We start from the raw sequence: 12,047 nt of genomic DNA, 5'->3' as shown, positions 1-12,047 counted from the left end.
GTGGCAAAGACCCTATGATATACTGGCGAACGCCACATATGAAGATATCACAATCTCAGTTCATCCTATAAAGATCAGAATATAATATAGATATCATAAAGAGGAAACATAGTATATTGGATCATTATGAAACAGTTCAAGATAATGAAACACATACAGGAGAAGTACCGTAAATGATTTAATCATATAAAAGTATGATCGGGAGCTATATAGAGCTCCACTTCAGTGAGCAACATGACGACAAGAAGCATTATGGATTTAGTGAGTAAATGTCATCGTATCGCATATACAAGTCTTTTGTGTGTACTAAATTTTACATCGGATTAAAGCCTTGATCATTAGTGTATAAGGGTTGTATTCCGTTAAGAGGAATTCCGAGTGTAAGAGTTAGTGAGCCCCATAGGAGGACTTTATTATACAAAAGTATAATCGAGGTGACTAGAGAGTTAGATTGCTCTAGAGTTCATATTTGCTTGAGGAAGCTCAGCAAGTTAGAGGATAAGGCGAAGTGCACGAACATTACTACCAAGGATACAAAGGAGAACAGAATTGGTGTGAGCCCTACAATATGATAATGGAGGCTATGCATATGAGTTATAGTCTGTTTTTTAATCGACCAAGGGGAATTGCTCGAAGAACATAGAGGTATTGAAGTAGATAGTCGAAAGGGGCTAGGAAGCGATGATGAGTTCAAAGGAACTTAGCTATTTAAAACCAAGTGACGATTAGGATAAAGGTGGACTCAGAAGAGTGACACAATACCGTTGAGGCAGATTTACTAATCGTAAAGAAGAGTCACAGATGCAAGACAACGAATAGTAGGGTCATGAGCATGACAACATCATTGAACTATAAAGGTACAACATTCATTGAGTCATCGATCCTTTGTTCTTTCGGAGTGAGAGTACATAGTCATGAAAAGTGATGAAGGAGGTGAAGAATATAGAGACAAAATATAAGTATCGAGATAAGACAAATAGGTAGAGTCCAGGAAATTTTGTCAGACCGACGTTATTTAGCTTCTCATTAAGATAATCGAAAGTAGGGGACTTCGAGTTAATACAAGAGCGCTTGACTAAGGAACGAAATCGGTAATATATAGTATTGTTCCTTTTCGACTCAAATGAGTAGGTGATGAAAATAATAGAGAAGATGATATAATATCAAAAGTAATCAAACTTATTACATTCCAGAAGTTCGATGGCAATGAAAAGGTGAATTATAGTAGGTAACTCAATGAAGGAGTGCAAACACTTTAGGTGTTTCAGAAGTATGAGCAAATTATAGGTGAAAGCTAGTAACCAACTTGATGCATGAAGTAAAACCTTTAAGGACACATGTAAAATCTAGTAACCTTTGTCTTTTCAACTTTTAAAAGAATGGGCGAAATTGAATACTCCTAGTTCTCTTATTTATCCAATAGAGGGGCTATGCACATATTCAAAGATGCTTCAAAAAGACTTAGTGGAAAATAATAATCGTTAAATTCTTAATGGTGATTAGTTCTATTAAAAGTAGATTATCTTCTTTATTTCCTAACAAAATATCAATTGAAAGTGAAATTGATATGAATCTACTTAGAGGAATTGTTGGACAAATTTTATGAAGGAAATACCTTAAAACTTCAGTTTGCGAGGCAATACTCATTATAGCTCTAACAAGCATTTACCCAGTTCACATGACATGAGACATTTGAGAAACTAGTGCACAATAAGAAAAGTCTTTTTCTTTATCTAATGTAGTCATAGGAACTAATAAAAATTAGTATAACTCGATCGACCCCACATTAGAGTCAAGAGTTACTAGTGAATTGAAGCAATATTAGTTAATCAAAGTTTGACTACTTAACAACAACGATGAAGAGAAGTTGGAAGTTGAGGGAGGTGCATTACAATTAAAGTAAAAGATTGAAGATTCAGCAAAGGTAAGGAGATGGAGCATTCGCAAAGGCTTCGATAATGACTTCAAAGGAATACGTGGGGGAAATGTCATGAATGAATCTATACAAAAGGTGTTTGATATAATATATGTGTATGTCCATATCTTTCGATTTTGTTCGTACTTTACAACATGTAAAGGACTTACGGTAGGCTTGATAACTCTATTTTGGTTAGCTTTTGTGGTCGCTTTAGTCTTATAAATTAGATTATTTGCATTCATTACGCAAAGACAAATCAATTCAAAAACCATCTATCTAGATAACCATTTTGAAGGTTTTCTAGCTTCGTAGTATGATGTAGAGTGTCAGCCAGTACAACACCCTGGAGATACCTCAGTGGCTGCCTTATTTTACAGTAGTATCATGCAAGTACTTGTGAAGACTTTTGTCATGGCAGACTATTTTTGACCCTTTGTTGTATAACCGTTCGAGGCTTACGAATTTTATATTTATAATTTATATTATCTAATAAGTGTTTATTAAAATATCTGCTTGTGAGATCCTAAGTTAAATGCCTCATCTAACTCATCTCTTTTTTTTTTTTTAGGTCATTATGGGGCAATAAGAGGTTTCATGTATGCTAGTGCCATATAATTTAGACAAAACTAGCTAGGTCTATGATAAACATGTTAGCACTGGCACTAGTCTATCTTTTTGACTCCATTGGTGTTACCTCCTACCACGAGATGAGAGAGAAGGCCGCTGTGACAATTCGAGGATCTCGATTGTATAGAATTATTACCACCTAGTGCTAGTGGAGGGCTCACCCCTCCTCAGCGACCTCTCCTGCGTCCTAGAGTCGAAGGGAGGCACCACAAAGGAGAAGGTATGCATGACCCTTCAAACCCTAACGTTAACCAAGGAAGATATAATCATCATCAAGTCCCGCAATGCACAACAACTTACGAACTTCAAAAAAAAAATTATGAAAGAGAACTATCGCCGTCGAAAACTCGTTGTAATGGAACTGTAGGGACCATTAAGACTCTCATATTGCTCCAGAATTAGAGTCAACTAATGAAATTTAATTTGGGTAAATTAAAAAAAAATTAAAATGAATACTTTACCTACAGATTTGGTGTCAATCCAATATATGATGTCAGTTCAAGTGTTTTCTATCAGTGTTGATAGGGGTAATAATGGCGGCATGATATGTCACGACGTCGGCCTCACCTGGGCGCCACTCTGCCCAAGGAGGAGGACAATAACGCTGACTCGACACGCGCTGACGTCATCCGCTCTCAGGCAACGACTTCAGACCCCTCGCGCTTGACCGAGGCAGAGGAGGACGACGACCGACCCTCGCCCATACCCTACGACAGTTCGGTTCTCCACACAACGTCAGTAGCAGTGTCAAACGCCATCAGAGGTACGATCCTGTCTCCCGCAGGCAAGCACATCAAGTAACGCTAAACTACCCTATAAATACCCTCGAGTTCTAAACGAAGGGGGAGGACACTTTTTGACCAGAAAAAGTCCCTTCCACATCATCTGACTTGATCATCGGAGGGGTCGGGCCGAGCTTCCGACCCGGCCTGTATGCAGGAACAAAGGCGAGGTCGCACCTTCCCGACGTCGCGAGGAGGCTTCGCTCCACACGCAACGTCCCGCTCGGACCATTGCAACCGGCCACCCCGGCTATCCCGAGGAACGCCGCGCGAGATCCCCCCGCATTCGGACCCGAACCAAGCCGCGACGGCCCCGAGGCCACGGCATACAATTGTTTCCCGCAACATTTTGGCGCTAGAAGGAGGGCCCGAATGTCGAGCGATCAGCAGATGCACTCTGGCGAACCCGCAGCCATGGGGTCGCGTCTGGTCAACACCCCAGATGAACATCCCCTGCGGGATGAACCCCGCGATGAGCGCCCTGCCACGACATCGGAGCACTACTGGCGGCTGTTCAACGACCCGGGTTTGTCGCCACCCGATGTCCCCTTTGGCCCGCCACCTGTTTCGCCCGAAGCCTTCCACGATCTCGCTCACCAAGTCCGAGCGCTGGCGGGCGTGGTGCAGACTATCATCCCGCTCGTCTCCCAGCTGACGCCCCCACATGCATCCCAGCCTTTGCAACAGCGTGAACGCCCCGCCCGGGCGCACGCGCCACTCCCCGAGCGCCCAATTTCGCCACGAAACCAAACGGCCCAGCCTGGAGACCGAGAGGTGGAAGGCACGTCGAGTCGCCCAGAGCCGGAGGTGCCACCCGCGGACTCGACGAACGCCCTGCGAGCCCAGTTGCGCCACTTCAATCAACGCCTCGACGAAGTACAGTAGGAGGTTCACAGATCAAAGGGGGAGCTCGGGGCGGACGGATACCAAGGATCACCGTTCGCACCCGAAATACAAGATCAAGTGATTCCACCACACTTCCGGCTCCCATCCCTAGACGCCTATGACGACGCCACTGACCCCGCGGATCACGTGGCCGCGTTTGGCGCCCAAATGGCGCTATATGGGACTTCTGACGCCTTGATGTGCAGGGCATTCCCAACGACCTTGAGGGGATCAGCCCGCGCATGGTACAGCGGCCTGAAGACCGGGACTATCTCTTCCTTCGATCAGCTTGCCCGAGACTTCGAGCTCAATTTCCTCGCCTACGCCCGTCCGAAACCGTCCGTGGCGCTGCTCCTCGGACTCCACCAAAGGGAGGACGAGCCCCTCTCCCACTTCGTAAACCATTTCACGACGCAGATCCGAGGACTCTCAGACGCTCACCCTTCTCTATTGATGCAAGCGTTCATGATAGGCCTGCGGCCCTCCAGGTTCTTCTGGTCTCTGGTGGAGCGGGCCCCCACGACGGTACCCGAGATGCTCCAGCGAGCGAGCCAGTTCGTCGCCGCAGAGACATTGATGGCCGGGAAGCGCGAAGAGCACAAGAGGGTCAAGCCGGAGCCGCCCCGGCAACAGCAACCCACTGCGTCTCGACGTAGGTTGGACAGATCCGACCCGCCGACATCGAGGCCCCCTCTCCCAGCCTTGAACTCGTCCCGAACGGAAATATTCCTCCACATAAGAGAAAAGGGGTTGCTCAAAGAACCTTACCCGATGAGGAATCTGCGGGCACTGGCGGACCAGTCGAAGTACTGTCGCTTCCACCGGCAACATGGGCATGACACTGAACAGTGTCGGGAGCTAAAGAGGCAGATCGAGGAGCTCATTCGTAGGGGACACCTCGGTCAGTACCTCCGACCGGACAAGGAACTTTCACCGTGCCCGGAGGGTCCCATCGAACGACACATCGACGTAATAGCTGGCGGCCCCGCATCTGGCGGGGATTCTATGACCAGAAGAAAGGCATACGCCAGAGCCGCTCCGGCCGAAGCTCCCAGGCACGGGCCCGAGCCTAACATCACCTTCCCAGCTGAGGCATCCGAACAAACCGAGCACGACGATGCGCTCGTGATATCGGCCAGAATAGCCAATGCACAAGTAAGAAGGATCATGATCGATACCGGGAGCTCAGCCGACATACTCTACTTCAACGCCTTCCAAAAGCTCGGCTTATCCGGAGATAGCATGAAGCTGATATTCTCGGCACTCACCGGATTCACCGGTGATTCAATCTCGCCGCTAGGGGCGATCACTTTACCCTTGACCCTGGGAGCCCCACCAAGGTCGAAGACGGTGATGACCACCTTCCTGGTAATCGACCTCCCCGCTGCATACAACGCCATCCTCGGCCGGCCGACCCTCAACAAAATCAGAGCTGTCGTCTCGACCTACTACCAAACTGTGAAGTTCCCAACCCACGCCGGGACCGGAGAGGTCGCAGGAAGTCCCTAAGAATCCAGGCCCTGCTACCTGACCACTATTTCGTTACACAAGAGGGCCAGGGTCGAACCACCGTTGGCGGACCCCCGGGAGATGAAGAAGCCAGCCCCCCATCCTGAGCCGAGGGGGTTCACCATCGACATGCCGCTGTTAGAGGATCGACCGGAGCAGACGGTTAAGATCGGGTCGGAGCTACCCGAGCAAGAACGAAGACAGCTCGTCGGCCTCCTACAGAAGAATGCCGACGTCTTCGCCTGGTCGTCATCTGACATGACGGGCGTCGACCAGACGGTTGCACAGCATCACCTCAGTATTTCACCCGACGCCCGCACTGTAAAACAAAAGCCCAGGCGGTAGGCCCCTGATCGGCAGTTGGCCATACGAGAAGAAGTGGGTCGACTCCTAGAGGCGGACTTCATAAAAGAAGCCAGATACCCACAATGGCTATCCAATGTAGTCCTCGTCAAGAAAGCTAATGGAAGCTGGAGGATGTGCGTTGATTACACAAGTCTCAACAATGCATGCCCGAAGGATTGCTACCCCCTACCAAAAGTCAACCAGTTGGTCGACGCTACGGCCGGACACGCCCGCCTCTCGTTTATGGACGCCTTCTCGGGGTACAACCAGATTAGAATGGCACCCGAAGACCAAGAGCATACGGCCTTCCTCACCGATCAAGAGGTCTACTTCTACAAGGTCATGCCCTTCGGATTAAAGAACGCCAGGGCTACATACTAGAGAACAGTAAACAAGATGTTCGCCCATCAGATCGGGTGGAACATGGAAGTTTACGTCGATGACATGATTGTCAAAAGCCAAGAGGCGGGAGCCCACCTGGCCGATCTAGCCGAGGCATTCGCCACGCTGCGCAAGTACGGCATGAGGCTTAACCCAGCCAAGTGCGCCTTCGGCGTTACCTCGGGAAAGTTCCTCGGGTTCATCATACACGAAAGAGGAATTGACGCCAACCCGGAGAAAGTCCAGGCCATCATCAATATGTAGTCACCTCGGACGATCAAAGACCTACAACGCCTTAACGGGAGGCTTGTCGCCATGTCCCGTTTCCTTGCCCGATCAGGCGATCACTGCCTCCCCTTCTTCAGAGCATTGAAGAACCCGAAAAATTTTCAGTGGACGGCCGAATGCGAGGAAGCCCTTGAGCAAATGAAGCAACACTTGGCCGACCTCCCCCGACTTGCCTCAGTCTCTCCGGGGGAGAAGCTAGGCGTCTACATGGCTGCCTCCCAGCACGCGGTCAGTTCCGTCCTAGTCAAGGAAAATTCCGGCGAACAGCTTCCAGTCTATTATGTCAGCCACGTCCTGAACGGGCCCGAGGAGCGATACCAACCAATCGAGAAGCTGGCACTTGCGCTCGTGCTGTCCGCCCGGAAGCTACGCCCCTATTTCTAGGCTCATCCGGTGGAGGTCATTACTGACCAGCCGCTTCGGCAGATCTTGTCTAAATTTGATGTTGCAGGACGTCTTCTCAAATGGACGGTGGAGCTCGGCGAGCATGACATACAATACGTGCCCAGGACGGCTATCAAAGCCCAGTCCGTGGCCGACTTCATCGCAGAATTAACCCAGATCGGGGAAGAAGGTCTCGAACAACCTCCCGAGGCCTGGGTCCTTCACGTCGATGGATCGGCCAACTCAAAAGGCGCCGGCGCGGGGCTGGTGTTGCAAGCTCCCGACGGGCGGTCGGTCGAGCGTTCCCTCCGCTTCGGGTTCCAGGCCACTAACAACGAGGTGGAATACGAGGCGCTCCTAGCAGGACTCAGGTTGGCCCTCGAGATGCAGGTGGTTGCCATCAGCGTCCTCACCGACTCGCAGCTGGTAGCCGAGCAACTCGGCGGGGGATACGAGGCCTGGGATCCGACCATGGCGAAGTACCTGGCACAGGTAAAGAACCTGACTGCCAAGTTCCCTCATTTTACATTATCCAACATCCCGAGGGGAGAAAACGAGCGAGCCGATGCGCTAGCTCAGCTGGCATCGAAGCCAGCCCTCGAAGTCGGGCCCGAGGTCAAGGAGCTCCCTGCCCGTGCCATCGAAGTCGCAGTGGCAACCTCAGGCGGCGCGCCTTCCACCTGGGTATAAGAATTGCTGCGCTTCAAACGGGACGGGACTCTTCCGCCCGACGAAGCGACGGCTCGGCGCCTACGTCACACGCATGCGTGGTATACCGAGGTGAGTGGATGGCTCTACAAGCAGTCCTTCACATACCCCCTCCTATGGTGCTTGGAGCCCGACGAAGCTCGGACAGTTCTGGCTGAGGTCCACGAGGGAATCTGCGGGGAACACATCGGCGGGCGAACCCTGACACACAAAATACTTCGCAAAGGTTACTACTGGCCGACCATGTGCCGAGATGCGAAGGCCCACGTGCAACGGTGTAGTTTGTGCCAAGAACACGCCCGCACACCCCAGCAGCCCGCGGTCCCGCTCACCCCCATCGACTGCGCATGGCCATTCGCCCAATGGGGTTTGGACCTCCTTTGTCCTTTCCCCCCAGCCCCGGGACAGCGAAAATACATCGTCGTGGTGTGGATTATTTCACAAAGTGGGTCGAGGCCGAACCACTAGTGACGATCATGGAGCGGCAAATAGAAAAGTTCGTATGGAAGAACCTGGTGACTCGGTTTGGCTTGCCCAAAACCATCATCATAGACAACGGGCCCCAGTTCGCCGGTAGAAGGTTCCGGGAGTTCTGCGCGAACAACGGAATCCAGCTAAGGTTCAGCTCGGTGGCTTACCCTCATACGAATGGGCTAGCAGAGGTGACTAATTGGTCCATTTTAGACGGGCTCAAAAGAAGAGTGTCCGCAGCCCGATCGGCTTGGACGGATGAACTCTCGAGCGTCTTATGGTCGCTATGCACCACTCCCAAAACCGCGATTGGAGAGTCCCCCTACAGCCTCGCGTTCGGAACCGAAGCTATCATTCCGCCCGAGGTAGCCATTGCCACCCTTCGGACAGGAAGCTATGACGAGGAAGTCTCGAACGAAGGACTTCAAACCGCCCTCGACCTGCTGGAGGAGCAGCGTGCCGACGCACACTTAAAAGCCCTCTCTTATAAGAGAGCGGTTGCGAGGGCCTACAACCGAAAGGTACGACCCCGACCCATCAAACTGGGCGACCTGATCCTACGGAGGACCGAGGTTAGCGATCCGACCCGAGCGCACGGTAAGTTGGCTCCCAATTGGGAAAGCCCTTACCGGGTGACCGAAGTTGTCAGGGTCGGTATGTTTCGACTCGCGATGATAATGGGCCGCCCCTTGCCAATGACTTGGAACGCGCAAAACCTCAAAAAGTTCTTTCCGTGAGCGGAGACTTGACTAAGAGACAGAGTTGTATTGCAACCTCGGAAGACACAAGCAGACGAATTAGGGAAAAAGACTGCATTCATTCAAGAAACCCATTACATGTCAAAACTTCCGAGCGACAAGACTAACAAAGAAAAAGTACAAACGCGACAACACTTATTCAGGAGCGTCGGGGCTGTCGTCAAAAGGCACCTCGTCCGGCATGGCGACACCCATGTCCTCAGGAAAGGAGTCGAAGGGGTCTTCCGCGATCTCCAGGTCAGGGTAGCGCTCCTTAAAACGGGCAAGGGCAATCCGATACCCGTATTCGTACGAGACCCGCCCAGTCCGAACAAGTCCAAGTTGAAAGCCCGAGGAACCTTTGTAGTCCTCGATCAATTTCCTGTCCTTTTCCGGCCTTTGACGGACCTCGGATCAGACGCTTGAAGTTCGGATCGAAGGCGCATCGCCTCCGCATCCAACTCCGCGGCGCGCTGCTCAGCCGTCGTGACTGCCTCAAGGCCCCCCACCCGGAGCTCGTCCACTTGTTTCCGGAGCTCGGCGTTACGGCCACTCGGGGCGGCGATGACTCGCCCTGCGTCACAAACGCGGTCCATCAGCGCCGCGACGTAATGATTACCCTGCAGACGAACGAGTCAACAAACTATCCGGGCACGCGTAAATAAAGGGGCGGGATAACACTCACCCATAGCAGCGACTTAGCAGACTTGCCGAGGAGGACCTCGGAAGGCAACGTATACAAATCCCGAGCTATGTCGGGATAAAGCCCCCCGCGGACAAACTCGGCGGTAGAATCCCCCTCGGCCCACACCCGACTGCCTCGGGTGAGGCCCTACCAACGGGCCACCAGTGGATCGGAAGCCTCGCCCCGCGGGAGACTGCCCACCACCCGCATTTGGAAGGGTTCATCCTCCTCCCCGGTCGGCAGACGACAAAGGTCGCGGACGGAGGGCCCTTGAGGAGCCTCCACCGCGGCATCCCTACTGGTACCCGCTTCGCCTCTCCCGGGGCTCCCCCCAGCGTGGGCGGCCGACGAAGTCTTCCTCCCGCGCACGGCAGTGAGGTTCACCATCTCTGTGTGAAAAAACCGAACTCAGTAAGAACGCCAAAAAACATGAAGACCCGCCACTACCCTCTTTAAGGCATACTCCGGATGGCTTTTGAGGATGGGAGGATTTCTTTAAGCCTCCGGAGCTCTCGGCGCTTCACGTCGTCCAAAGCCGGGGTTGCATTGTCTATCGCGCGCGTTGCCCACCGGACCCCGAACCCCCAGTCCTCTGAGCGGCTGACGAAAAAGAAACGCTCCTTCCACCCCTTATTACTGGAGGGAGCCCCGCTAACTCGAAAGCCCGCTCGGGCGAACAGATAGTAGTCCCTCGACCCCTTGGAAAGGCGAAAGTAGGAAAGAAAGAGGGACAGGGTCGGGGTGATATTGGCATAGTGACATTCCCCCAGGAACGCCATGATGTAGCGCCAGGAGTTGGGCGCCATCTGAGACGGTGAGATACGCCACCGTGAAATACAAGAGGTTATGAGGGGGTGCAGGGGGAGGCGTAGCCCGGCCTCAAAAGCATCAATGGTGAGGGCGAAACCCCTCGAAATTGGGTCGTACGATCGTTGGCCCGGTTCAGGAGCCAGGAGAACAAACTCCTCCGGGATGCTATAGAGATCCCGAAGGCGACTAAGCAATGACTCGCTCACAGTTGAGTCGTGGTCGTGTGGCCACATCAGGGCTTCGAGTGCCCGGGCCGCTTTTTCATCGGATGACGAACTTGGATTCGACACTACCACCATTTTTCTGGCTCTAGCCGAAGAAGAGGATGAAGAGAAGGAGGAAGAAGACACCATCTTTACTGACCTTTAGTGAGAAGAGGAGAACGATCGACGCAAACGAAACCGTGGAGTCCGAAGCGGCGGAGTCTGAATAGATAAGGAGACCCTCAAGGGGCTTGCCCCACGCTACTTATAAACAGGTCGCATCCCGCCAAAACGGCAACCCTTCCTCTCCCGAAGTGCGCTGCGAAGACGAAAACGTCACTTCGCCATAAATGCAGCCTGACGTGGTAGCTAACTACAGCGCGGTGCAAAGTACGGAGGCTCTAATCATATCACCCTCGAAAGCCGGCGACTCCCAAAAGGGGCGGCCCCTTGACCTTCCCTAGGAAAAAAGCAACCTGGCCGCCCGCGCCCGCGCACGGTTGAACGATCAATCGCTGGACAGAACAAAGTTGTTCCTCGGCTGCATGTTGCCTGAGGCCATCTCCTCGGCTGCATGTCGCCCGAGACCACACCAGCGCGACCAGCCCGCCTGCGTCGTGCTTCTCGACCGCATAATGCCCGAGACCACCAGTGCGGCCAGCCCGCCTGCGTCGTGCTCCTCGGCCGCATAATGCCCGAGGCCATCTCCTCGGCTGCATGTTGCCCGAGGCCACCTCCTCAGTTGCATGTCGCCCGAGGCCACGCCAGCGCGTCCAGTCCGCCTGCGTCGTGCTCCTCGGCCGCATAATGCCCGAGACCACCAGCGCGGCCAGCCCGCCTGCGTCGTGCTCCTCGGTCGCATAATGCCCGAGGCCATCTCCTCGCCTGCATGTCGCCCGAGGCCACCTCCTCGGCTGCATGTCGCCCGAGGCCACACCAACGCGTCCCGTCCGCTTGCGTCATGCTACTAGGCCGCATGACCCTCGCGACCACGCCTGCGCGGTCTGTCCGCCCGCGTCATGCTCCTCGGCTGCATAATGCCCGAGACCACGCCTGCGTGGCCAGCTCGCCTGCGTCGTGCTCCTTGGCCCCATGTTCCCGAGACACACCTGCGCGGCCGGCCCGCCTGCGTCGTCCTCCTTGGTCCCATGTTCCCGAGACACCAGTGCGGCCAGCCCACCTGCGTCGTGCTACTCGGCCGCATGACCCTCGCGACCACGCCTGCGCGGTCCGTCCGCCTGCATCGTGCTACTCGGCCGCATGACCCTCGCGACCACGCCTGCGCGGTCTGTCCGCCTGCGTCGTGCTCCTCGG

At 53.2% G+C, this 12,047-nt stretch overlaps 1 protein-coding gene across 1 annotated transcript; it reads left to right on the top strand.

Annotated features, from left to right (window-relative positions):
- Positions 1-4,380: 4,380 nt before the first annotated feature.
- On the top strand, positions 4,381-5,721 carry LOC103984774 (uncharacterized). Its single transcript, XM_065110997.1, has one exon. It carries the CDS (start codon positions 4,381-4,383, stop codon positions 5,719-5,721), a length of 1,341 nt encoding a protein of 446 aa, XP_064967069.1.
- The last annotated feature ends 6,326 nt before the right edge of the window (positions 5,722-12,047 follow it).

Source organism: Musa acuminata, chromosome BXJ2-6 (assembly GCF_036884655.1).
Source record: "Musa acuminata AAA Group cultivar baxijiao chromosome BXJ2-6, Cavendish_Baxijiao_AAA, whole genome shotgun sequence".
In the NCBI taxonomy this organism is placed as follows: Eukaryota; Viridiplantae; Streptophyta; class Magnoliopsida; order Zingiberales; family Musaceae; genus Musa; species Musa acuminata.
The sequence above is the reverse complement of the archived record's forward strand: the minus strand, read 5'-3'. Positions and strand labels throughout refer to the sequence as shown.